The following is a 26611-nucleotide window of genomic DNA, read 5'->3' on the forward strand; positions in this document are numbered from 1 at the left end:
TAGATCCGTCTGCCTGTGACCAGGTGTATCTACGCTGCGCTCCATCTGCAGGGGTGCTGAAGACGTCGTGCAGCTTGGCATCTTTTACCGTGTCCATCAGGGCTCTGGACGTAGCGTCCGGTTTACTGTCACCCCAGCCAGATCGTCCATCGGCACCAATGATACAGTTGAAGTCTCCAGCTAGAATGACCGGCCTGGACGTAGCCAGCAACAGTGGAAGCTGCTGCAGGACAGCCAACCGTTCACTCTTACCCACTGGGGTGTACACATTAATCAGTCTCAGGGAAGCATTCCTGTACATGACATCGGTGACGAGGAGGCGCCCGTCCACCACCTCCTTAACCTCGGAGATGGTGAAGTTGCCTCCTTGCAACAGGATACCCAGGCCAGAGGCTTGGCTATCGTTGCCCCCCGACCAAACTGACGGTCCATGGGCCCACAAGCTCGACCATCTCCTGTAACTGCTGAGGTGCGGTATCCCACACTCCTGCAGAAACAGGACGTCGGCTTTAACGTTGGCCAGGAAGGCCATCATAGAAACACATTGCGTAGCCGATTTGATGCTACGCACATTGATGCTGGCAATTTTCAACCCCATTTTAACAGTTTACAAGGTTAACACTGTCCAGTTGCTGCTGGTCTTGCCCCTCTGGGGTAGCTGTGTGCATCCCCGTGGTGACGGCAAACTGCTGGACCCTCCCAGGGCTGAGGTAGCTGTCCGGCTCCACGCTGGAGCCATTTCCCCGCTCTGGTGTCTTCGGGTCGGGCCCAGGGTCTGCACGATCCGGTTCTCCAGCTGACAGCGGGGCTGTCACAGGACCGCTGCTCCCAGTTACCTGGAGCTGTGGGCCGGTGGGTACCTCTTGGTTCTCACCAGGTCGGGGGAGGCCTTTACCCATCCCCTGAGAGAGATCGTCTTTTCCTGCATGGGCAGTGCCGCCCTCCTTTTTCCTCACGACGCTCTGTCTCTTCCTCTGGTGACGACCCTCCTTGCACCCCTCCTCAGAAGAACTGCCTGTATCCTTGTGTAGGTGTCGCTTCCCCTGTCGCTGGGTGGCTTTGGGAGGTTTCCTCTTCCTGCTTTTGACAGTAATCCAATCCTCTGCCTCCTTTGATCCCTCCTCTTCCATTTTCTCCGTCTGTCTTGAAGGAGCTTGGATCAGTTGCTGAATCTCCCCGCTGTCTGCCGTCTGCTCCGCTACAGCCCGCCCTTCCTTCTGGGTGCCTCCAGACACCGTTCCCGTGCTGTTTTGTGGTACCTTGCTGGTCTTAGTCGGTCCACGGCTCGTGTTGCCACCTCCGGCCATCTGTGCGTAGGTGGTGGCTCCTCGCCTTGGGCAGGCCTTGTACATGTGGCCCGCCTCTCTGCACAGATTACAGTTCTTGGCCTCCTTACATTCCTTGGTTGGGTGGCCTTCCCTCTTGCAGTTTCGGCAGACAGTCACCTTACAATCCGCCGCCATGTGGCCTGATCTCCCGCAGGTTCAGCACACTTTCGCCTGCCTTGCGTAACCACTTTCGTTAACCTCTGCTTCCTCCGATGGCAAAGCTGGAGGGTGGGTAGAGGATGTTCCCACTGGCATCAACCCTCAGGGTTACCCTGACCTATCGTTTGCTGGTCCAGATCCCGAAAGGATCAACAACATCGTTACTCTCTGCTTCGACCTGGACGTATCTTCTCAAGAAGGTCAGGAGATCTGCTGCTGGGACATGGGGGTTGTACAGCTGGATTGTTACCACCCGACTCCCCTGTGCAGGAAGCACACACAATGGGACCGCCGACAAGATGGAGAACAGAGGCTCCCCTTCCTTCTCCTTGAAGACCTTCAGTAGCTGCTCACAATTCTTCACACTTCTGAAGGTCACGTTAAAATAGCCCACCCCAGGGAAATCCTACAGGCAGTACACGTCCGCCGCTTCAAACCCACAGCACTCCAGCAAAATTTTCTTTTCAAACACCGTCCGATCCACCTGTGTGTGCTCCTCCACCTTCTTCACAGTCACCCTGACTGTGTTGCGAATGCCCTGGCCAGGGCTGCGAGCGGCTGCTCAGGCTAAAGCTCTGAGGTTGGCTGGTCCCTGAATTGGCGTTAGGCCGAAGCCAGCATAAAGATCCACCAAACACAACAAAACGATCCTCCAACGTCCAATCACGATCCAGCGATGATATCCACTAGCTCTGATGACTCGCAACTCGACTGTCCTGATAAGGACAGACACTTGATCTTAGCCAAAAGGCCGAGAAGCCTGTTGGACTATAACCTGGTGTTATGTGATTTTTAGCTTTGTCCACCCCAGCCCAACACAAACATCTACCTCCAAGGCAGGTCGCCCACATGTAAGTCAGCTCCGCCCACACAGTCATAGCCCCGCCCACATATATGCTAACCCCGCCTACATATGCATGCCCCGCCCGCACAGGCATAGTCCCGCCCACATAGGCATAGCCCCCGCCCACATATATGCTAACCCCGCCCACATATGCATGCCCCGCCCGCACAGGCATAGTCCCGCCCACACAGACATGGTCCCGCCCACAGACGCTGCTGGTCCCGGTGTAGTCCTGCCCCTTTGTTTTCGCGGCCACAGACGCACCGCTTCATGTGGTCACGTGACAGCCGCGCTCCGTGGGAAATGATGTAGTGACTTGGTCGCGCGGAGGGAAGGTCAGATCCGGTCGCGGGGTGGCGTGAACGGGAATACCGAAGATGGACAGCCGTTTGCAGGAGATCCGCGAACGGCAGAAAGTGCGGCGGCAGCTATTAGCCCAACAGGTGAGCGCCATTGCCTTCACACCCCCGGGAGGCAGTGTCCCCGGGCGGAGCTTAGGCCGAGCGCCTGGTTTAAAAGGAGCGGTCAGTGAGGCCCCGCAGCCTGGGCCGGTTTAGGAACATCTTGAGGCCAGTACAGGGAGGCCGTTCATTCCATCGTGTGTGTACTAGATCTCCAAAAGAGCAATTCAGTGGCCTCCTTTGTCCTCCCTGTAACCCTGCACATAACCGTCCTTCTCCCGTTTTGTAAGTTTCAGTTGAACGTGCCCTTAGGTACATGTGACAATATTAAACTTCAGTACAGTGAAAAGTTTTGTTATGTGTGCAGCACAGCAGATCATAACATGGAAAGGCACCATGATCATAGGGTGATTGCACAGAGCGAGGCGTACAAATTTATGGCTGTAAAGGAGGGTGTGCCAAAAGCAAGATCAATGTGAGATTTTACATTGGAGAGGTCCATTTTAATACCAGCAGGGACGATGCTTTACATGACGGTATGTGTGTTTAAGCTTTTGTATCATCTGCCTGATGGAAGAGGTTGGAGGAGAGTGTAACCAGGGTAGGAGGGGAGTTTGACGATGTTGGCTGCCTTTCTGCAGCATTGAGTGATGTAGATGGAGTTAATGGCTGGAAGTCGGGGTCAAGAGTGTGGTGCAGGAAAAGCACATCAGGACAGGCAGCATCCATGGAGCAGGAGAATCAATGTGCTGCTCAGATGCTGCCTGACCTGCTGTGCTTTTCCAGCATCACTCTTTCAACTTTGATCTCCAGCATTGGCTGTCCTCACTTTCTCCTCAATGGATGGGAAGTTGGCTTGCATGATGGTCTAGGCTGTGTTCATGACTCTCAGTAGTTTCTAATGGTTCCAGGCAGAGCAGCTGCTGTACCAAGCCATGATTCATCCAGATAGAATGCTTTCCATGGTGATGGTTAGGGTCCTTATGGACATGCTGAATTCGTTTAACCTCCTGAGGAAGAATAGGTGTTGTTTTGATGCCTTGAAAGTCACATGAAGTTGGTAGTCCAGTACAGTTTGTTGGTTATTGTTACTGTTAGGAACTCGATGTAGTTGACCAGCTCCATTGATATAGACAGGGATGTGTCCTCTACCTTGCTTCCTGAAATTAGAGTCATAGAGATGTACAGCATGGAAACAGATTCTTCGATCCAACTCATCCATGCTGACCAGATATCCCAACCCAATATTGTCCCACCTGCCAGCACCCGGCACATGTCCCTCCAAACTCTTCCTATTCATATAGGCAAAACTGAAGACTGCATTCCTGATGAAAGGCTTTTGCCCGAAACGTTGATTTTCCTGCTCCTCGGATGCTGCCTGACCTACTGTGCTTTTCCAGCACCACGCTGATCTAAACCCTTCCTATTCATGTACCCATCCAGGTCCCTTTTAAAAGTTGCAATTGTACCAGCATTCACTGCATCCTCTGGCAGCTCATTCCATACATGTACCACCCTCTGTGTAAAAATGTTGCCCCTTAGGTCTCTTTTATATCTTTCCCCTCTCACCCTAAACTTATGCCCTCTAGTTCTAGGATCACCCAACCCAGGGAAAAGATTTTGTCTATTTATCCTATCCATGCCCCTCATAAATTTGTAAACCTCTATAAGGTCCCCCCTCAGCCTCTGACACTCCAGGCAAAAGAGCCAAAGCCTATTCTACCTCTCCCTTTGGTTCAAATCATCCAACCCTGGCAATATCTTTGTAAATTTTTTCTGATCCCTTTCAAGGTTCACAGCATCTTTCTGATAGGAAGGAGACCAGAATTGCATGCAATATTCGAACAGTGGCCTAACCAATGTCCTATACAGCCGCGACATGACCTCCCAACTCCTGTATTCAGTACTCTGACCAATAAAGGAAAGCATTGATTAGCTCTTCAGTTTTACTGATGTTGAGGGAGAGATTGCTAGTTTTGTATCGTGTCACCAAGCACTTTATCTCCTTCCTGTATTTTTTCTCACCATCATTTGGTATAAGGCCTAGAATGGTGATGTTATCAGCGAATGTATGAATGGAGTTCAAGCAAAATTTGGCTACGCAGTTGAGTGTACAGTTGAGGATTGAGTGCACGTCGTTGAGGCACCGATGTGATCTTAAAGAGTTAATTTGCTCTGCTGACCTGCAAGAAATTTAATGCCCCCAGGGTAGGGTGGTGTGTCTTTGTCTTACAGGTGGAAAGTGGGAGATTCACATCCATTCCCTTACCATTCATGGATGATTTAAATGTTGTTGGAGAATTTAGTCCAGTTAAATCAGAGATCATACTCACACAGATCGGACTGAGAAATGTCAAGGATTCATTTAACAGAAGATAACACAGAAGAGACTTGACCCCACTGAAACAGTCACTGACAGGCTGTTCAGAAGGAACCACAGCTTCTTTCCTGAACAGAATACAGTGGAGATTTATACCCTTATAACAATGAAGTGTGAATTCGGAGACAGTGGTGTGAGTTGTACAACAAAGAGAAATAAATTTCATTCATTGAAAAGATTCAAGTGTCTGGCAATGAGATTCCGAGCCTTGGCTGGAGTAGATGTTAGTGGGTTTCATCCTGGTATCCGTGTGTTTGTATTGTTGAGGGGGTTAGCGAAATACCTTTGGTGCCTCCTTGTTTCTGTACCCTTTGTGAAGGTTGACTCCTAGTGGCAGCAACTGTGCCCTAAGGCTATTGTGGAGTGGGAGGCTCATTATCGGTTAATCTGAAGAAGTATATTCTCTTGGTCTGGGGCTGGCTGAGTTATGTCCTGAGGTCTGTGTGATGCTTGAGGTGGCTGGTTTGGCCAATTTGAGGCATTGTGGGTAGGCTCAGTGGCTAAGTGCAGACATTTTATGTTGTCTTGTTTTGTGGCCATGACATGGGGAGGCGGGGACTGTATTTTCTGCCACAAATGGTTTGAAACTTCCCAAATAAAACAGTTGGAATTACAATGGCTACTCTGGTAGAGATCAACATTCATTGAATTTGCAATCTGAAGGCGGCAAATGAAGTCTTAATAATAATTGACAGAACTTAAACAGCTCAGTCTCAAGTTCTAATATTCTCTAAAACCTTAACAAAACATCAGAATTAAAATGCACTCTTCTTTTTGTGAAAACTCTGCTTAAAAAACACAGATTTTAATTTGAATACAATATTTAACTGGCTAAAGTATGACCACTGACCCAGTTGCTTTTTTTAAACAGGTATTGTGGAATTTCAAACAACTCAGGGGCTCAAAGCCGTCAATCAATTTGCTTTAAGGTTACACGTTTGATAATTTTTAAAAGGACATACTGTTGTATAATATTAACGTAAAAACAAAATCTACCCTGTTATATAGCCCACAAAACACATTGAATTGAAATCCTAATTCAAATAAAGCAAAACAAAACTGTCACTTAAAAGGAATTTCTGAGCCAGTATTTTAACAAACCAAAATATTTAAATATCAAATACACTCAGCATGGCGCAATTTACATTGAAACTCCCTTTATCGACTTAAGTATTAGTAAACCTTAATTTCAGCATTTCTCTTTTTTGTTGCATCCTCTTGATGAAATTACACTTATAAAAAGAGAAAACCCTCGCAGCGGTCCACATGGCACTGCAGTCCAGGTCATCCCCTCCCCCAGAAAAAAGACTCGCCTGGTCATGGAGATGTACAGTATGGAAACGGACCCTTCGGTCCAACTCGTCCACACCGACCAGATATCCCAACCCAATCTAGTCCCACCTGCCAGCACCCGGCCCATATCCCTTGAAACCCTTCCTATTCATATACCCATCCAAATGCCTCTTAAATGTTGCAATTGTACCAGCCTCTAGCACTTCCCTTGGCAGCTCATTCTATACACGTACCACCCTCTGTGTGAAAAGGTTGCCCCATAGGTCTCTTTTATATCTTTCTCCTCTCACCCTAAACCTATGCCGTCTAGTTCTGGACTCCCTGACCCCAGGGAAAAAACTTTGTCTATTTACCCTATCCATGTCCCTCATAATTTTGTAAACCTCTATAACGTCCCCCCTCAGCCTCCGATGCTGTAGGGAAAAACAGCCCCAGCCTGTTCAGCCTCTCCCGATAGCTCAAATCCTCCAACCCTGGCAACATCCTTGTAAATCTTTTCAGAACTCTTTCAAGTTTCATAACATCTTTCCGATAGGAAGGAGACCAGAATTGCACGCAATATTCCAACAGTGGCCTAACCAATGTCCTGTACAGCCACAACATGACCTCCCAACTCCTGTGCTCAATACTCTGACCAATAAAAGAAAGCATACCAAATGCTTTCTTCACTATCCTATTTACCTGCGATTCCACTTTCAAGGAGCAATGAACCTGCACTCCAAGGTCTCTTTGTTCAGCAACACTTCCTCAGATGTTACCATTAAGTGTTTAAGTCCTGCTAATATTTGCTTTCCCAAAATGCAGCGCCTCACATTGATCTGAATTAAACTCCATCTGCCACTTCTCAGCCCATTGGCCCATCTGGTCAAGATCCTGTTGTAATCTGAGGTAACCTTCTTCACTGTCCACTACACCACCAATTTTGGTGTCATCTGCAAACTTACGAACTGTACCTCTTATGCTCGCATCCAAATCATTTATGTAAATGACAAAAAGTCGAGGACCCAGCACCGATCCTTGTGGCACTCCACTGGTCACAGGCCTCCAGTCTGAAAAACAACCCTCCTCCACCACCCTCTGTCTTCTACCTTTGAGCCAGTTCTGTATCCAAATGGCTAGTCCTCCCTGTATTCCATGAGATCTAACCTTGCTAACCAGTCTCCCATGGGGAACCTTGTTGAACACCTTACTGAAATCTATGTAGATCACATCTACGGCTCTGCCCTCATCAATCCTCTTTGTTACTTCTTGAAAAAACTCAGTCAAGTTTGTGAGACATGATTTCTTGTGTCCACAGCCCTGAAACTGAGACTCCCACAACAAAAACCTTCCCTGGCAGATAATACACTTTATTGTCAGGACCAAAGTGGACCAGCTCCATTTTCTCCGTCTTTTTCCGGTGATGCCATGCCGTCTCAAAAGTACTTATAATGGGAGGTGTGGGGTCAAAAGTGATAACTTTAAGAAGTTCCAAATTCAACTTTTTTTGCTCCGGAGCCTCAGATCTCATGTCTGTAGAGGACCTAAACCCCTTTTTCACTTCACTTTTCACAGGGACTCTAACCTCAATTGAAACCTTTAATCCATACAAAGAGACTCTTTGGTGTGCAAGTGTGCAAATGACCACAAAGACTCCATCACCACCAAGTCTCACGAGACGAGGGGTCGACTGAGTGTTAAGTTTAGAGAGAGAGAGAGAGAGATCAAGGTGAAGTTTACCTTCTGGGCCCATCCGTCCCTCACAGCCAACACTCAGATGATCACTTATTTAGTCCACCTGGAAACCCATGTATGTTGGAATCCCACCACTGCCACCATATGTTACGTTCTTTTCCCAAGGTTTTGCACAGAAGATGCTATTTGCACATTGCAATTTCTGAAAACAGTTAAAGTTTATTAAAGCTTGCTCAAGTTAGATGACGACCCCCCCCTGCCTTTTTACAGGTCAGTTGGTCATGCTCACAGATACTCTGGCCACTCTCCCACAGTCACATGCCACTCAAGACAACTTCCAGTCACTCCCTCACAATCACATGCCACTCCAGACAATCCCCAGTCACTCCCTTAAAGTCACATGCCACTCAAGACACAATGCAGTAACGACCTCACCTGCAAAAACAACGTAATGTAAATCATCCCTTATTGGCCAGATCAGGTGTGAATTTTTTTTTGTAACTATAGATCCGCAGTCAGAATTTCAATTGCAATGTTTTTATTGATTTTGAATAGGTGCTGACGACAATTCAAATCACCCCTGAATAGCAAGGCAATGGTCATGTAAACATCCCACTTTCCACCTGTAAGAGAAAGACATACCAACCTACCCCCAGGGCAATCAATTTCTTGCTGGTCAGCAAAGCAAATTAACTCTTTAATATCATACTGGTGTTGAGGATTGTCATGGAGGAGGTGCTATTGCCTGTCTTCTGTGAATACTGTCTGGGTCAGGAAATCAAGATCCCAGGCAGCATCCGAGGAGCAGTAAAATTGACGTTTTGGGCAAAAGCCCTTCATCAGGAATACAGGCAGAGAGTCTGAAGGGTGGAGAGATGAATGAGAGGAGGGTGGGGGTGGGGAGAAAGTAGCATAGAGTACAATAGGTGAGTGGGGGTGGGGACGAAGGTGATAGGTCGGGGGTGGGGGGAGGGTGGAGTGGATAGTTGGAAAAGAAGATAGGCAGGTAGGACAACTCATGGGGACAGTGCTGAGCTGCAAGTTTAGAACTGGGGTGAGGTGGGGGAAGGGGAAATGAGGAAACTGTTGAAGTCCACATTGATGCCCTGGGGTTGAAGTGTTCTGAGGCGGAAGATGAGGCGTTCTTCTTCCAGGCATCTGGTGGTGAGGGAGCGGTGGTGAAGGAGACCCAGGACCTCCATGTTCTCGGCAGAGTGGGACCAGGAGTTGAAATGTTAGGCCACAGGGTAAGGGCGGTGTGGTTGATTGGTGCGGGTGTCCCAGAGATGTTCCCTAAAGCGCTCTGCTAGGAGGCGTCCAGTCCCCCCAATGTAGAGGAGACCGCATCAGGAGCAATGGATACAATAAATGATACTGGTGGATGTGCAGGTAAAACTTTGATGGATGTGGAAGGCTCCTTTAGGGCCTTGGATGAAGGTGAGGGAGGAGGTGTGGGCGCAGGTTTTGCAATTCCTGCGGTGGTAGGCGAAGGTGCCAGGATGGGAGGGTGGGTTGTAGGGGGGCGTGGACCTGACCAGGTAGTCACGGAGGGAACGGTCTTTGCGGAAGGTGGGAAGGGGTGGGGAGGGAAATATATCTCTGGTTGTGGGGTCCGTTTGGAGGTGGCAGAAATGTCGGTGGATGATTTGGTTTACGCGAAGGTTGGTCGGGTGGAAGGTGAGCACCAGAGGCATTCTGTCCTTGTTACGGTTGGAGGGGTGGGGTCTGAGGGCTGAGGTGCGGGATGTAGACGAGATGCGTTGGAGGGCATCTTTAACCATGTGGGAAGGGAAATTGCAGTCTGTAAAGAAGGAGGCCATCTGGTGTGTTCTGTGGTGGAACTGGTCCTCCTGGGAGCAGATCCGGTGGAGGTGGAGGAATTGGGAATACGGGACAGCATTTTTGCAAGAGGTAGGGTGGGAAGAAGTGTAATCCAGGTAGCTGTGGGAGTCGGTGGGTTGTAAAAAAATGTCAATGTCAAGTCGGTCGTCATTAATGGAGATGGAGAGGTCCAGGAAGGGGAGGGAGGTGTCAGAGATGGTCCAGGTAAATTTAAGGTCAGGGTGGAATGTGTTGGTGAATCAAGGATCCAGGTGCAGAATGCAAAGCAGAGACCAGATCTCAAGAGTTTGGAGATTAGTTTTGTTGGAGGCAGAGCTCTGGTCAATAAATAGAAGCCTGACGTAAGTATCCTTATTATGCCACCTGAGTTTGGACACTTGGGAATATTGCAAGGAATTTAGGTAAACTTATTTCTAAGGATTGTTTTTAAGATCCTGCTCTTTTTTTAAATAACAATATGCAAATGTAGTGCAACAGCAATAGTTGTTTTGCCTGCTAATTTTCCATTACTTCTGATGTGTCCTTCTGTGTGTTGATCTACAGTATTTGAACAGGACTGTCCTCCTATTAAGTATTCGGGTGACCTGAGACCACTCTTTAACATCTGCTATGAACTCTGTTCTCCACCCATTTCCTCCATCTCTCCTGGCAACTGTATGGTGGAACCAGACTGTTACAACTGTGGTTTTGCTTGAAGTTGAGCTTCCAATTCCCTTTCATCACAAAATCTGCCTCCTTCCAGTTCTGTAATATTGTTGATCATCGATGGCTGTTTTATATCTCAATTTGATTTTGAAGTGCTCTTGAGCATTCTTCCACCTTATATCTCCAGACACGTTTGGTCGTCCAAAGCTCTGCTGCTCTATTCTGATCTCTTGCTCTGAAATTTGCTCCCTAAATTTCTGATTCTTTCTCTTCCCCTTCATTAATCAATAAACTTAACTCTGACCTCAGCAGTCCTAACCTGAAATTTATCCGCATTATACCACATCTGCCATGAATTTGCTTACTCACTCAGCCTGTCCAAATCTCAACGCAACATCTCTGTATCCACCTCATCCACTCATCCACCATCCTGCAAATTCTGAAATATTAAATTTAAAGTTTCACCTTCAATATACCTTTACAGTTTGATTTAAGTGGCCTTGGGCAACTGTCTGTGTGGAATTTGCACATTCTCCCCATGTCTGCATGGGTTTCCTCCGGGTGCTCCGGTTTCTTCCCATAGTCCAAAGATGTGCAGGTCAGGTGAATTGGCCATGTTGAATTGCCCATAGGTACATTAGTCAGAGGGGAATGGGTCTGGGTGGGTTACTCTTTGGAGGGTCAGTGTGGACTTGTTGGGCTGAAAGGCCTGTTTCCACACTGTAGGGAATCTAAAAAATTCCGTTGTCTAAATAAATGCAAAATAAAAATTTGGTTTCAGTAATTAGATTAGATTACATTACAGTGTGGAAACAGGCCCTTCGGCCCAACAAGTCCACACCGACCCACAACCCACCCATATCCCTACATTTACCCCTTACCTAACACTACGGGCAATTTAACATGGCCAGTCCACCTGACCTGCACATCTTTGGACTGTGGGAGGAAACCGGAGCACCCAGAGGAAACCCACGCAGACACGGGGAGAACATGCAAACTCCACACAGTCAGTCGCCTGAGGTGGGAATTGAACCCGGGTCTCTGGCGCTGTGAGGCAGTAATGAGGACCGTGAAACTACCAGATTGGTGCAAAAATCCATTTTGCTTACAGACGTCCTTTTAGGGAAAGAAACCTGTCCTGCAATCTTCTCTAGGTGTGACATCAGATCTACCACAATGTAATTGCTTCTTAACTGCATTCTTGAATGGCAAAACAACCAACTTGTGCTCTATCAACTTAGAATGCAAATCTAACTGGAATCAATCACCCAATGTAGAGTTAGGCATCAGATGTAGAACCACAAAAGGCACAACTAGTATTTACTATGAGAAGGATATGGGAGATAGAGTACTTTGAAATTAAATAGTGATATCTTGAAAAGTGTCTGTTACAGATGAGGTGCTAGAAACACAAAGGTGGATAAATCAGTGGGACCTGATCAGGTATATCCCAGACCTTTGTGGGAAGCTAGCGAAGTGATTGATGGGTTCCTATTTGTACCATCGATTAGCCACCCTCCAGTCTTCTGGTAATGTGGTGCCATTATTTCAGAAAGGTGGTAAGGAAAAACCAGTGAAGTATGAGCAAAGATCAGCAAGGCGGCCTTTGTGTGGAGCCGCAGAAAATGGGGGTGATACTAAACGAGTATTTTGCATCAGTATTTACTGTGGAAAAGGATATGGAAGATATAGACTGTAGGGAAATAGATGGTGACATCTTACAATATGTCCATATTACAGAGGAGGAAGTGCTGGATGTCTTGAAACGAGTAAAGGTGGATACATCCCCAGGACCTGATTGGGTGTACCCGAGAACGCTGTGGGAAGCTAGAGAAGTGATTGCTGGGCCTTTTGCTGAGCTATTTGTATCATCGATAGTCACAGGTGAGGTGTCAGAAGATTGGAGGTTGGTAAACATGGTGCCACTGTTTAAGAAGGGTGGTAAGGACAGGCCAGGGAACTATAGACCAGTGAGCCTGACGTCGGTGGTGTGCAAGTTGTTGGAGGGAAACCTGAGGGACAGGATGTACATGTATTTGGAAAGACACGGACTGATTAGGGATGGTCACCATGGCTTTGTGCATGGGAAGTCATGTCTCTCAAACTTGATTGAGTTTTTTGAGGAAGTAACAAAGAGGATTGATGAGGGCAGAGCTGTAGATGTGATATATATGGACTTCAGTAAGGCTTTCGACAAGGTTCCCCATGGGAGACTGATTAGCAAGGTTAGATCTCATGGAATACAGGGAGAACTAGCCATTTGGATACAGAACTGGCTCAAAGGTAGAAGACAGAGGGTGGTGATGGAGGGTTGTTTTTCACAGTGGAGCCCTGTGACCAGTGGAGTGCCACAAGGACCGGTGCTGGGTCCTCTACTTTTTGTCATTTACGTAAATAATTTGGATGCATGCATAAGAGGTACATTTGGTAAGTTTGCAGATGACACCAAAATTGGAGGTGTAGTGGACAGTGAAGAAGGTTACCTCAGATTACAAAAGGATCTTGACCAGATGGGCCAATGGGCTGAGAAGTGGCAGATGAAGTTTAATTCAGATAAATGCGAGGTGCTGCATTTGGGGAAAGCAAATCTTAGCAGGACGTATACACTTAATGGTAAGGTCCTAGGGCGTGTTGCTGAACAAAGAGACCTCAGAGTGTAGGTTCATAGCTCCTTGAAAGTGGAGTCGCAGGTCTGTAGGATAGTGAAGAAGGCGTTTGGTATGCTTTCCTTTATTGGTCAGAGTATTGAGTACAGGAGTTGGGAGGCCATGTTGTGGCTGTACAGGACATTGGTTAGGCCACTGTTGGAATATTTTGTGCAATTCTGGTCTCCTTCCTATCAGAAAGATGTTGTGAAATTTGAAAGGGTTCAGAAAAGATTTACAAGGATGTTGCCAGGATTGGAGGATTTGAGCTATAGGGAAAGGCTGAACAGGCTAGGGCTGTTTTCCCTGGAGCATCGGAGGCTGAGGGGTGACCTTATAGAGGTTTACAAAATTATGAGGGGCATGCATAGGGTAAGTAGGCAAAGTCTTTTCCCAAAGTCTATCCCAACCCAAACTAGTCCCACCTGCCAGCACCCGGCCCATATCCCTCCAAACCCTTCCTATTCATATACCCATCCAAATGCCTCTTAAATGTAGCAATTGTACCAGCCTCCACCACTTCCTCTGGCAGCTCATTCCATACCCGTACCACCGTCTGTGTGGAAAGTTGCCCCATAGGTCTCTCCTATTTCTTCCCCTCTCACCCTAAACCCCTGCCCTCTAGTTCTGGACTCCCCCACCCTTTTTCTACATGCCATGACATTGACTGTTTCAGCATCTGCCTCCTCTTCCTGTTAGGTTCTTTTCCTGAGGTTTCACACACAAGATACAATTTGCACACACCAACTTTTGCAAACAGTTAAAGTTCATTAAAGCCTGTACAAACTAGGTGACCCCCTTCGACATGCTTCGCAGGTGTGCGAAGTCAAGTCGAAACAGGCCCCAAACAAAGAAAACACAACCCCTTTACACAAGTTAGTCAGTAATGCTTACAGGTACTCCGGCCACACCTCCACCCCCTCCCAACCACCCCCCAACCGCCACCACCACCCAATGATCACATGTTACTCCAGGTACAATGGTAGGATGAGGTCATTATTGGAGATAATGTGAATGTAAATGCGTGGGTTTCTTCCCACAATCCAAACATGTGCCGGTCAGGTGAATTGGCCATGCTAAATTGTCCATTGTGTGAGTGCATTATTCAGAAGGATAGGGAAATGTGTCTTGTTGGTTTACTGTTCAGAGCGTCGTTGTGGACTTGTTGGGCTGAAGGGCCTGTTTCCATACAGTAGGGAATCTAATCTAGTCCTGAGGAATCGTTATGCAAATGATTTCCTGACTCTGTTATTCCCCAAGACAATGTAGGTGTGATATGTCCTAGCTTTGGGGTGGCCCTGCAAACAATTTCTGGCTCCACTACTTCCCCAGACAATGTAGGTGTGATATGCTTCAGTACTGAGGGATGATCATGCAAACGAATCTGATTGCCATTCCCTAGCCAATGAAGGCAGTTCTGATTGAAAGGAACTGAATGAGAGTTTAATTTGATAATAGCAGGAGAGTAGTATTAAATGGCTGCCCAAATGAAGTGGGAGTTATCCACATGCCTGCATGAATGTTGTCCCCACCCACTTCTAGAATGTTCAGCTTCTGGAGAAAGACAGTACAGTTTAACCCTTTAACATTACATTAATGTCCAGAGAGTACAATTTAATCTTTTCATATTACACTCCGCTTGCATCTGCAGCTCAAGCTGTCACATTTCTTTGTTAATTTCAGCACATCCCTTTTTCAGATGTTCCTTATAATATACCTCTGGCCAGGTTCTTTATGTAGTGCTGTATCATACTTTTGTTTATACAGTTCCCAATGAAGTATTCTGGGACATTTTAAAACAAAGATGCTTCATGTATACAACTTGTTGCTAAATTTCCCAGCTGCTGTGATGGGACTTCAAGACATCTTAAACCATTACCTGTGATGCCTAATCCAGTAGTCAAATCATAATGCTATTGTGCCAAAAACATATTGCATTTTAGTGATGTAAAAATTCCATGCAGTTTTGCAATACACTGCCTTTTTAAAATCTATGCTGCTGAAAGTAAGTTTGCTCACTAAGGTGGAAGGTTCATTTTCAGACGTTTCGTCACCATCCTAGATAATATCAGTGAGCTTCTGGTGAAGCACTGGTGTTAGTGACCAGCTTTCCATTTGTGTTTAGGTTTCCTTGGGTTGGTGATGTCATTTCCTGTTCTTTTTCTTAGCGTGGTAAATGGGGTTCAAGTCAATGTGTTTGTTGACAGATTCCAGTTGGAATGCCATGCTTCTAGCAATTCTCATGTGTCCCACTGTTTGACTTGTCCTAGGATGGATGTGTTGTCCCAGTCAAAGTTCTCATCTGTATGTAAGGATACTAGTGAGAGTGGGTCATGTCTTCTTATTGCTAGTTGATGTTGATGTATCCTGGTGGCTAGTTTTCTGCCTGTTTGTCCAATGTAGTGTTTGTTACAGTTCTTGCAAGATATTTTGTAAATGACATTAGTTTTGCTTGTTGTCTCTATGGGGTCTTTCAAGTTCATTAGCTGCTGTTTTTTAGTGTATTGGTTGGTTTGTGGGCTACCATGATGCCAAGAGGTCTGAGTAGTCTGGCATTCATTTCTGAGATGCCTTTAATATAGGGGAGTGTAACGAGGTTTCTGGATGTGTTTTGTCTGCTTGTTTGGGTTTGTTGTTGAGAAATCGGCGGACTATATTCATTGGTTACCTGTTCTTTTTGAATACGCTGAATAAATGATTTTCCTTTGCTCTTCTTAGTTCCTCTGTGCTGCAGTGTGCGGTGGCTGATTGATATAATGTTCACCAGAGGCTCACGGATGTTACCAAGTATGGTGATGAAATGTCTGAAAATGAACCTTCGAGCTCCGTGAGCAAACTTACATCCAGAACCTCAACCTGAGCTACAAATCTTCTCAAAACTTGCTTTGCTGCTGAATTTAGATTTTTCTTTGTGCAATCTAAAGTGAAATTTCACAAAGTTTTTTGTTTCTTAGCTAGGAGCTGAAAGCGCAGACAATATTGGAGCGGTTTTGAACAGCAAGGAAGAACAGAGGGAGATTGCTGAAACCAGGGAAACCTGCAGGTTAGTTTGAAAACAATTGTTATGTGAACCTTTTTAATTTATTTTGCATCAAATAAGGTAGTATAGGAGGTTGTGATAGTTTGTTAAAAACTGTGTAGGTACTGTAAAGCCATAGATTCACACTCCTCTGTATGCATAAAGCAGTGGAATATTCTAAAACTAATTCCAGAAAGAAACTGAATTTGTTATCTAGAAGCATCTTGGATAAAGACCATATTGTTTTTTAAGAGGGGATATACAGGTGTTTTTCATGACATCCCCTTATTCTTCAGCTTTGCTCCTCTCAGTTGTTTTTCTTCTCTTTCTGTGGGAAAGTCTCCAACTAAGAACAATGCAGCTAATAAGTGAAGGCTTGCAGGTTTAATCTACCTCCTACAGTATTTTCTTCTTATCTAGAATATAGTTGCTATAATTGAATTAACCTTGTTCTGCCAACTCTCAGAAACCAAGATTTTATTCTAAAATTCTTATTGTGTTGCTTAAATTGTCAGTTTTAAGTCTGGGCAAAGTGCTTTTGTGTGCACATTGGCACAAGACCCACTTTGTACCTCAAGTTAGGTAGGCTCTACCATACATATTTTAACTCTATTTTGGTGCACTCCTTATTTCCTCCATACTCAGCTGATCCATTGGGATTGTTGGGAACTCTTCTAATCAATTAAATATGTTCAGTTTTTGGAAGAATAAAGTAATTCTCCTACCGTCTCTCTGCCATTTTAAGAACAGTGGCATTGAGGCACAGTTGACCATATAACTCTTGTGGCTGGCTGAATTTCACGATCCACCATTATTGGTCCCAGATTTATAGTTTAAATGTGTTCTTTAAAAAGTACATTTTCAATTTGATATTTTAAAATTTGATATTGATCCCTAAAGTTTTTTGCAACATATGCTTGTGTATATCTTATGTAATTTTATTATAATAATGTTTCACATTTTGATTACTATTTCAATTCAAGCTCCAAATATTCTCTAATCCATACAAGTGCATGAAACCGACAGGATCTGCTCCATAGAAATAAACTTTATCTTCAGAAAAAAGTTAAACAATAACATATAAAGCAATCTAAGCTTGAGGCAAATTCATAATTTCTTTATTGATTTTAAAGCGGCAATGCCAGCTGAACAAGGCAACATGAGACTGTTACAGTTTTGAATATTCATCTCCTTTGTGGAAGAATTACAGGTTCTAACCTGTGGTATGAAGTAAAATTCAAAGCATTTTCTGGTGTTTGTGATAAAGCATATTCCAAAAGCTAGGTGTATGAGAGAAAAATTGTTATGACCATAATGCTCTTTTGCTAAATGCAGTGGGCTGTGGTATGTGCAATTTTGTAACTGAAGTGTGTTTTGATTTTTTTTTTGTTTGGTCTGCTGAGATAGAAAATCAATGTCACATTTTTAGTGGATTGCTTTTTACTGAATTATGTTTTTGTAGTGGAAGGCATACATTTTTAAAACTGATATTGTAATAAACTAGACTGTTCAAATCAACTTCTTTCTATAATTGCAAACACTTCTAAGTGAAGAAATGTAAAGAAATTGACAATTTCATCTCTGTAATTTAGTACTTATTTTCCTAATTTTGACAAATATAAAATATTTAGTTGTTAAAAAAATACTGAAGCTTTATGCTATTCCTTTTACATATTTGAATTTTCTTGATCTTCCTTTTTGATGATTGGGGCTTCCTCTACTGTGCCTTAAAATACAGCTAATGTACGAGGTTGATATTAACTTTCTACTAAACCAAACTTGTAGTCTTTGGGATCCCTGTTTGAGTGAATTTGCAGCTATGCTGGCACAAATCAAAATAAATTAATGGCATAGATTTTATAAATTGCATTCTGTTTTGACTGCAGAAGTTGTATTCAGTCCTATTTGGAAGGCAATCTGATTTTTGAACAACGTTATGTTGGCACCAGTATAACAAATGGAGTTGGTGCAATATTCTCCACTCTAATGCTACAAGATGATACACTGAGCCACTCTCCAGATATCACAGCAAATCCTGACGCATTGAGTTGTAAATTTGTATTGTTGATATGTGTGCAGCCAAGCTTCTCTTGGACAAAATGCTTTCTCTTACAATTCCAAATGCCACTGCACATGTGCAAGCACTTAATGCGAATGGCAATATTAATGAGTGCTTCTGGTTTTTACCATTTAATGGTATGGTGAAACTAGTATTAGTTAGGTTAACAATGTGAAATTAAATTGTGAGCTGTTTTGTACTATGACTCTCCTTTGCAAGACATGGATTTGAAACTGGCCCAGCCAAGTATTGCTTGGTGTCCTTAGGAAAAGGTTTTGAACAGTCATTTTTGAGACTGGGTTAGGCCTGGGTCTCCCTAGTGGCAGTTTTTAATTGCAATGGGGGCAATATTGGATGAAAGTTTATCTCTTGATATATTCTTAAAATATTATTTCCTCAGTAAATGGATTGATATATCTTGTTCCTATTCAACATGTATTGGAGTTGGCCTGAAAAGTGTTACTTATTTTCTTTGCATGGTCAAACCAATTGCTAACCTGACTTGAAAGTCAGTATTTTGTTCTTAAATTCTCACAAAAGTTTCATAATTTATACTCATTTGAAATAGTATAGATGAGTACTTTAATAACTGCAAACTATCTGTTTTTAGATGCATAGAGATTGAACAGAGTGAAGAAAAGGTATAGATCAAAATTATATTTATTATGAAGCTGGTAAGCACTGTTTGTTGAAAAGAGCTGATGGGGATAAGCTGCACTGAAGCAACAAATAGTTCAGCAGACCGATAATCTCAATTCCTGACAGTGCCGAAATAATTTTTGACAAATGTTCCTTTTCATTTAATTCTGCCAAATAACCTACTTCTGGAGGGATAAAAACTCATTTATCTATGCTAACTGAATTGTTCTTGCTCCTCACTCCATCCGCAAATTTTAGTTGTCATTGAACCTGACGTTAGATTTAGTAGCTATTTAATAACTCTCTTAGTAGCTATGAAATAATAGCACTGAGTCTGATCTAAGTTATTTGAATTAAATATATACTGGCAGCTTAATAATTAGTTCAGATTTGTGGAAAGCCATTTGAGGTCAAAGGGATTTATAACTACAATTGTGTATTATTGTAAATGTATTTTCTGGGCAAGGAACTGGCATCATTGTGTAGTTATCGTATTGCTGCTTCAGGTATTTATGTCTCAACATTAAATTGCAAATCTTTGTGGGGTCTCATTATTACTTTAACTTCAGTTAAGTAGCAGATAATCTATTACAATGTACTGAAATGTCAGAACTTTTTTTAATGGCAATCCACCTGATGTGTTTTGATATAAATGCAAGTTGTTGATCAATCTATTGTAAATCTCTCAGTTTTTGGCAAAAATGGTCCGTAATGACTTTTGTGCCAATATTCAAAGTGAATATAAATCTTTGGATAATGAAGGAGGTGTTAAATGTTTGGCACACCCAGTATTTTTTGACATTGCATGTTGATGAAACCTACTCATATGCAACTTTAATGTAGCAAAATAACATTGCTTTCTGGGATCTTCTCAACAATCAGACTTTTTTTTCGTACAAAAACAAAGCACTGGAGAAATTCGGCATCTGTGGAGAGAGAAACATGGTTAACATTGCTAGCCCAGTATAACTTCTTCAGACCAGGATTTGCTTTCGTTATTCTTCCAATTTTCATAATGTTTCTTACAGTTTTGAATGTTTGTTGTTTTCAGTGGGGTTGTAAGCAAGCTTTGTAAAGTTCATTTACATTGTCAGATTTGAATCAGAAGTTTATGCTTGCAGATAGACGAGGGGAAGCATTAGGATTGCTTTTGTCCTAAAGAGGGTAATAGCCTTAGCACAGCATTCTCATTTTGGTTGCCACCTGCTGATTCCTGATGACAAGATTGTATCGATAATATATGTGTTGAAATTAATTAAAGTTTGGATTTGCATGCATCTAAGATATTTGAGGGTGCAGTCTAAATGCCCCAGTCAGCAAACATCATTGGTCAGGGTTGAAATGCTGCTAGCGTGAACGACTGAACTAAAGCAAGAAGGAGCATTAAATAATATTTGAGAGAATAACTTTTTTTTTGTTCTTAATCATGTAAATCAGGACTCCACTATTTTATTACGGTTATCATTGAATTTTTAAAAAAGTTTTACGAAGAGGCTGGAAACCAAGCTGGATTATAATTGATCGTAAAGGAATGAAGGGAAATGTGTCTGTATCTGGTCTAGAATGATAGGAGTTGTGCTGTTTATATGGGTTTTATACAAGTTAAGGTTGAAATTGTCTCTAATGGTATAAAACCAGGACAATCCCATAATTTAGCTGTAATTTTGAGACACAACAATGTGTAGAAATTTGAAATGTTAGGTATGATGGTGGTAGCTTTTCTGAAGATAGGGTTGAGATGCTGGCTGTTGTGATCTATTAGTCATTGGTGGTTGTGTTCAAAACAAGATCAAAATATTTTGTTTTCTAACAATACAAGTTACTTTCACACATTAAAATAATACTTGCAGTTTTATCTGACATGGTGTGCTTATTTATGCCTCTTTCCACTTGAATAAAAAAGCATTCCCTAATAATTTTTATTAAATTTGGTCAATTTGGTTTTACAAAAGAAAAGTACTTCTGTTAACATGGATGAAGAAAATTTCAGTTCAGAGAGGAGAGGATCATATTTTTTCTGAGCATGATGCATTTTGTTTGGAGTAGTTTTTTTTCTACTACATTTAAATTTTGCTTAATGTTTGGCATTGGGTATTTCCTATTTACCTGTAGAACAAAGCAGTTCTCTTATAGGAACTGCAGTTAACATAACTAAATGTTTCCAGCAAGTTATCAAATTGATTGTGTTTGATACAATTCAGTACAGTTCTGTCACCATCAGCTTTTTGAATGTGTAAAAAGTGCTTAATCACTTAATTAAAGATTTGGGATTAAGCTTTTTTTCCTATTTCCCAATGTTACAATCATTATGCATCAAGAATAAGCACCAATGGATGGGCCAGCTTTGTGTGCAGTTACTTGTTTATGAATCTTCTGGATGAAAGTTGCGCTTTTTTAGTGAGAAGTCCAATTTAGTCAAAACACAATATTAGATTATGATGCATATTTGTTTCCTTTTTTTAAAGGAGCAGACTCTTTTGGTGAGTACTTCTAGAAAAATTTATTTCTCCAATGGATTGATGGAGACTGCAGCTTTAATATTGGGAAACTCCTCCTGTGGCGGGATTATCAGTTAAAATATCCATGATCAATTTAAGGTTCAGATTTTGGTTGAAAAAATTGCAAGTGCATTTTTGGATTGTGACAGAGTTCTGAAAATCAGACATTTATTAAATTTAATTTAATGGAGCATTGTTTAGAATCCTCTCTCCCCGCCCAATTTGATAAATATATATTGTATGCGAATGAATACTTTTGATCCCATATTAAAGCTCCATTTGTCCCCAATAGTTTAAACTCTAATTTTTTTGTAGCAAAATGATTTTACTCTTCATGCTTTAACTTATAGGATGTGATAACTATTTGATAGTGTAGCTCACTTGTGTAAATTAATTCATAAGGGAGGGATAATAAAGGTTGCAAAATTTAGACTCTTTGCAGAGCTGTTTGGGTCACTTGTACTGTATACTGTTTCTGTAGTATACTCTGCATGTGCATGGAAGTGGGATATTCTTAAATCTATAATTTATTTCAGTTGATTTTTTTAAAACAACAGCATCTTTTGTTTGATGCTTCTAGGGCAACATATGACACATCTGCACCAACCGCCAAGCGTAAATTTCAAGAAGAAGGGGAAGCTAGTGAAGAAGAATTCGAAGAATACAAAGTAATTACAGCACTGCAATGTCTTGTTTTCATTTCCATCTCCAGACTAAAATGGGCACAGATGATCCAATTTATTTTAACTGGCCTCTTCCATATTATAGCAGCATTGAATATAAGCTATAAAACATTTCCAACAAAACATCATTTATAACTTAGCATATGAAACTCCTCACGAAGTGTATATCTGATTAAAGACATCCACTGCAAATTTAAAATTCTGCCAGAACTGCGATAAGAATCAAGTTCACTATTTTTTTGTTTTTAAAAGTTGTATTTGTTTGGAATCAGTTGCCTAACCAGAATCAGTTTTTTAAACTATTGGTTCTCAGGAATTCAGTTTTTTCCATGCTATTCCAGTACCTGTTGCTCATGAGTTGAGAAGGTGTGCTGTTGTAGTCTGTGTTATAGGAAGTTTGAGAATTCTGATCTGTCAGTGATGATGACATGATAGGATTCATGTGTCCTTGGCAGCATGAATTAGCAGTTGGCTAAAAGGTAGGAAACAGAGGATAGGTATAAAATGGGCTAAGACTGGAGATGAGTTGAAAATGGTGTTCCACTCTAATTGGTGTTGGGACCCTGGCCTTTTCTGATTTATCTGTTTGCATGTTCTCCCAGTGCATTGGTTTCCACTGGGTTCTCCAGTTTCCACCCACAGTCCAACATTACACAGGTTAGATGGATTGGCCGTGCTAGATTTCCCCATAGTGTCCAGGGATTCACAGGCTAGGTGGGTTAACCATGGGAAATGCAGAGTTACCGGGATAGGGTAGGAGGTGTAACTGGGTAGGACGTTTTTCAGAGGGTCAGTGTTGATTCAGTGGGCTGAATGGCCTGCTTCCACATTGTAGGGATTCTACTCTGTTCTAGATTCTATTCATCCAAATGATTTGGAGATAGTGTTGAGGGCAAAATCTCTACATTTGTAGATGATACTGAGCTCGGGAGAATAGCGAATTGTGAGGATAACAGAGTTATTTTGGAGAGACATTGAAAAGTTGGCCAAATGGGCAGGCACCTGCCAATGAATTTCAGTGCAGACAAATGAGTTAATGCCTATTGGTAGAAGAAACGTGGAGAGACAGTGCAGACTCAATCGTATAACTTTGACAGGAGCTCAAAGGAGATATACTAGAATGATAGGAAAGTGGGATTTGAGGTATAAGGAAAGATTACAGAAATTGGGCTTACTTTCTTTGGGGCCGAGTAGATTAAGAAGTGACCTGTTTTGAGGTGTTAAAAATTATGAATAATTTTGACAGGGTCAAGAACGATCTTCTGTTCCCACGAGTTAGTGTATCACTAGCGGGGGATCGCAATTGTCAGCAAGAGAGCTAGGAGTGAGATGAAGAGAAACTTTACTCGGTTGTTAGGAATTTGAATGTGCTACCTGGGAGAATGGTGGAGGCAGATTCCAGAGGATGTTTCAAAAGAGATGTACATTTGAAAATGATTAATTTAGAGGCATACAGAGAAAGGGCTGGAGAATGGAATGAGATGGGTAGCTATAAACACAATGGGTAGAATGGTCTCCTTGTGTACTGTAAAATTCTATGATTCTAATTATATATTTCCTACTTGGGATGGTATTGAAGAGCAACTGGTGCATTGCTTATGTGCCTACCTTTCTTATGCTTCTAGGCAGAAAAGGGTGTAGATTTGGAAGGTTCTGTTGAAAGAGCCTTGTTGCAGTACATTGGTGATAAAGAGAGTAAATGTTTAAGGTGGTAGAAGACAGCTCACCTCCACCTTCTCGAGGACAACTAGGGATGGGCACTAAATGCTGGCGAGCCAGTGGTGCCCTCATCCCACAAGTGAATATAAAACAGTAGCTAATCAAGTAGGCTTCAAAAACACACTGTTACAGTGGGGTCCCATCTCCAAAGCCCTTTAATCTGTTTTTATCTCCCACATCATTCTTATCTTTTCTGGAGCTTCCATATTTCAATTCTTTCAACTGGATAAACATGTTAAAGGTGAACATTCCCTTCTTGTTCTCGTCAAATCACCTGCGGCCTTTAAAATAATTGAATACACTGTCCTTCCATAACACTTCCCCACTCCTGTCCAGCTGATTCGGATTCACCTGGTGCTATCCTTTATCTATTTAATTGTGGCCTGGGAATCACTTGTAATGGCTTCTTTCCCTGTTATTAGGATGTATTCTTGACCTCCATCCCTTCCTATTTAGAGTCATAAGCATGGATACAGGCCCTTCAACCCAACTCGCCATGCCATAGATTTCCTAAACCAAATTAGTCCCATTTGCCAGCATGTGGCCCATATCCCCCTAAATCTTTCCTATTCATATATCCGTTCACATGCCTGTTAGATGTGGTAATTGTACCAGGCTCCGCCACCTTCTCTGGCAGCTCATTGCATACACACACCACCTTCTGCATGAAGAAGTTGCCCCTTAGATCACTTGTAAATCTTTCCCCTGTCACCATAAATCTATGTCCTGTAGTTTTGGACTCCCCGCTACCTTGGGGAAAAAACCTTGTCTATTCACACTGTCCATTGCCTCATGATTTTATAAACCTTTAAATGGTCACTCCTCTGCCTCCAAAGCAGCAGGGAAATAAGTCCTAACCTAGCCAGCCTCTCCTTATAACTCAAATCTTCCAGCTTTGGTAATATCCTTGTAAATCTTTTTTGCACCTTTTCCAAGTTAATAACATTCTTTCTATAGCACAGTGATTAGAATTGTACACAGTACTTCAATGTGACCTTATCAATGTCTTGTACAGCTGTAATCTGACTTCCCAACTCCTGGAATCAGTGCTCTGAACAGTGAAAGCAAGAATGCCAAATGCTGCCATCATCACCCTAGATACCTGTGACGTCATTTTCAAGGATATGTACCTGCACCCCTAGGTGTTGTGTTCGACAGCATACCCCAGGGCTCTACCATTAATTTTGTAAATCCTGCCCTGGTTTGCCTTACCAATATGCAACACCTTACATTTATCTGAATTAAACTCCATCTGCCATTCCTTGGCCCCACTGTTCCAGTTGATCAAGAACTCTTAGCTAACCTTCAATATCCACCATACCACCAATTTCGGTGTCATCTACAAACTTACTAACTGTGCCTCCAATGTTGTAGTCCAAATCATTTATATAAATGATAGAACAACCGTGGACCCAGCACTGATCCTTGTGGCACGTTATTGGTCACAGGCCTCCAGTCTGAATAACAAACCCACTATCACCACTCTCTGTCTCCTACTGTAAGCCACTTTAGTATCTATTTGGCAAGTTCTCCCTGTAGATGTCTTCCACTCTGCCTTCATCTATCATTTTGGTCAAAAATTCAATAATTTGTGAGATGTGATTTCCCATGCACAAAGCCGTGCTGACTACCCCTAATCAGTTCTTGCCTTTCTAAATGCATGTAGAACCTGTCTCTCAGAATCCCCATCAGCAGCTTATCCACCACTGACATTAGGCTCACTGCAAGGAAAAGCCAGGAAATTGGAGATCAGCCTTTCTTAAATCATGGCAGAGCATTAGCCACCCTCCAGGCTTTCAACTGTCAATGATACAAATCTCTCCAGCGAGTTTTGAGAAGATTTGTAGCTCAGGTTGAGGTTTTGGATGTATGTTTGCTCGCTGAGCTGGAAGGTTCATTTCCAGACACTTCGTTACCTTCGTAGGTAACATCTTCAGTGGGCCTCAGGTGAAGCAATGCTGAAAATTCCTGCTTTCTATTTATATGTTTGGGGTTTTTTGGGTTGGTGATGTCATTTCCTATGGTGAAGTCACTTCCTGTTTCTTTTCCTCAGGGGGTAGTAAATGGAGTAGATGGTGTTTGTTGATAGAGTTCCGGTTGGAATGCCATGCTTCTAGGAATTCTCGTGCGTGTTTTTGTTTGGCTTGTCCTAAGATGGATGTGTTGTCCCAGTTGAAGTGGTGTCCTTCCTTCATCCATATGTGAGAGAGGGTCATGTCTTTTTGTGGCTAGTTGGTATTCATGTATCCTGGTGGCTAGTTTTCTGTCTGTGTGTCCAATGTAGTGTTTGTTACAGTCCTTGCATGGTTTTTGTAAATGACATTAGTTTTGCTTGTTGTCTGTATAGTGTCTTTCAAGTTCATTAGCTGCTGTTTTAGTGGGTTTGTGGGCTACCATGATGCCAAGGGGTGTGAGTAGTCTGGCAGTCATTTCCGAGATGCCTTAGATATAGGGGGGTTTCTGGACATGTTTTGTCTGCCTGTTTGGGTTTGTTGTTGAGAAATCGACCGACTGTGTTCATTGGGTATCCATTCTTTTTGAATACATGGTATAGGTAATTTTCCTCTGCTCTGCATGGTTCCTCTGTGCTACAGTGTGTGTTGGCTTGTTGAAATAATGTTCTGATGCAGCTTCGTTTGTGGGTGTTGGGATGATTGCTTCTGTAGTTCAATATTTGGTCTGTGTTGTTCTTCTGTAAGCACTGGTTTGAAGTTCCCCATTGGTTGTTCGCTCTACTATGACACCCTGGAATGGCAGTTTGTTGTTGTTTTCCTCCTCTAGTG

At 42.9% G+C, this 26611-nt stretch overlaps 1 protein-coding gene across 3 annotated transcripts in view; it reads left to right on the top strand.

Moving 5' to 3' along the window:
- Positions 1–2590: 2590 nt before the first annotated feature.
- mettl14 (methyltransferase 14, N6-adenosine-methyltransferase non-catalytic subunit) overlaps positions 2591–26611 on the top strand; it is a 60455-nt gene continuing 36434 nt past the window's right edge. Inside the window, exons 1-4 of one of the 3 annotated variants that reach the window (XM_072589086.1) lie at positions 2591–2774; positions 16166–16254; positions 21394–21408; positions 22007–22094. In XM_072589086.1, the coding sequence (XP_072445187.1) occupies positions 2709–2774; positions 16166–16254; positions 21394–21408; positions 22007–22094 (258 nt within the window). In that variant the 5' untranslated portion in view covers positions 2591–2708. The remainder of the gene's footprint in view (positions 2775–16165; positions 16255–21393; positions 21409–22006; positions 22095–26611) is intronic. The other 2 variants (XM_072589096.1, XM_072589106.1) reach the window with 2 other exon arrangements.

This window comes from Chiloscyllium punctatum, chromosome 1 (assembly GCF_047496795.1).
Source record: "Chiloscyllium punctatum isolate Juve2018m chromosome 1, sChiPun1.3, whole genome shotgun sequence".
Classification (NCBI taxonomy): Eukaryota; Metazoa; Chordata; class Chondrichthyes; order Orectolobiformes; family Hemiscylliidae; genus Chiloscyllium; species Chiloscyllium punctatum.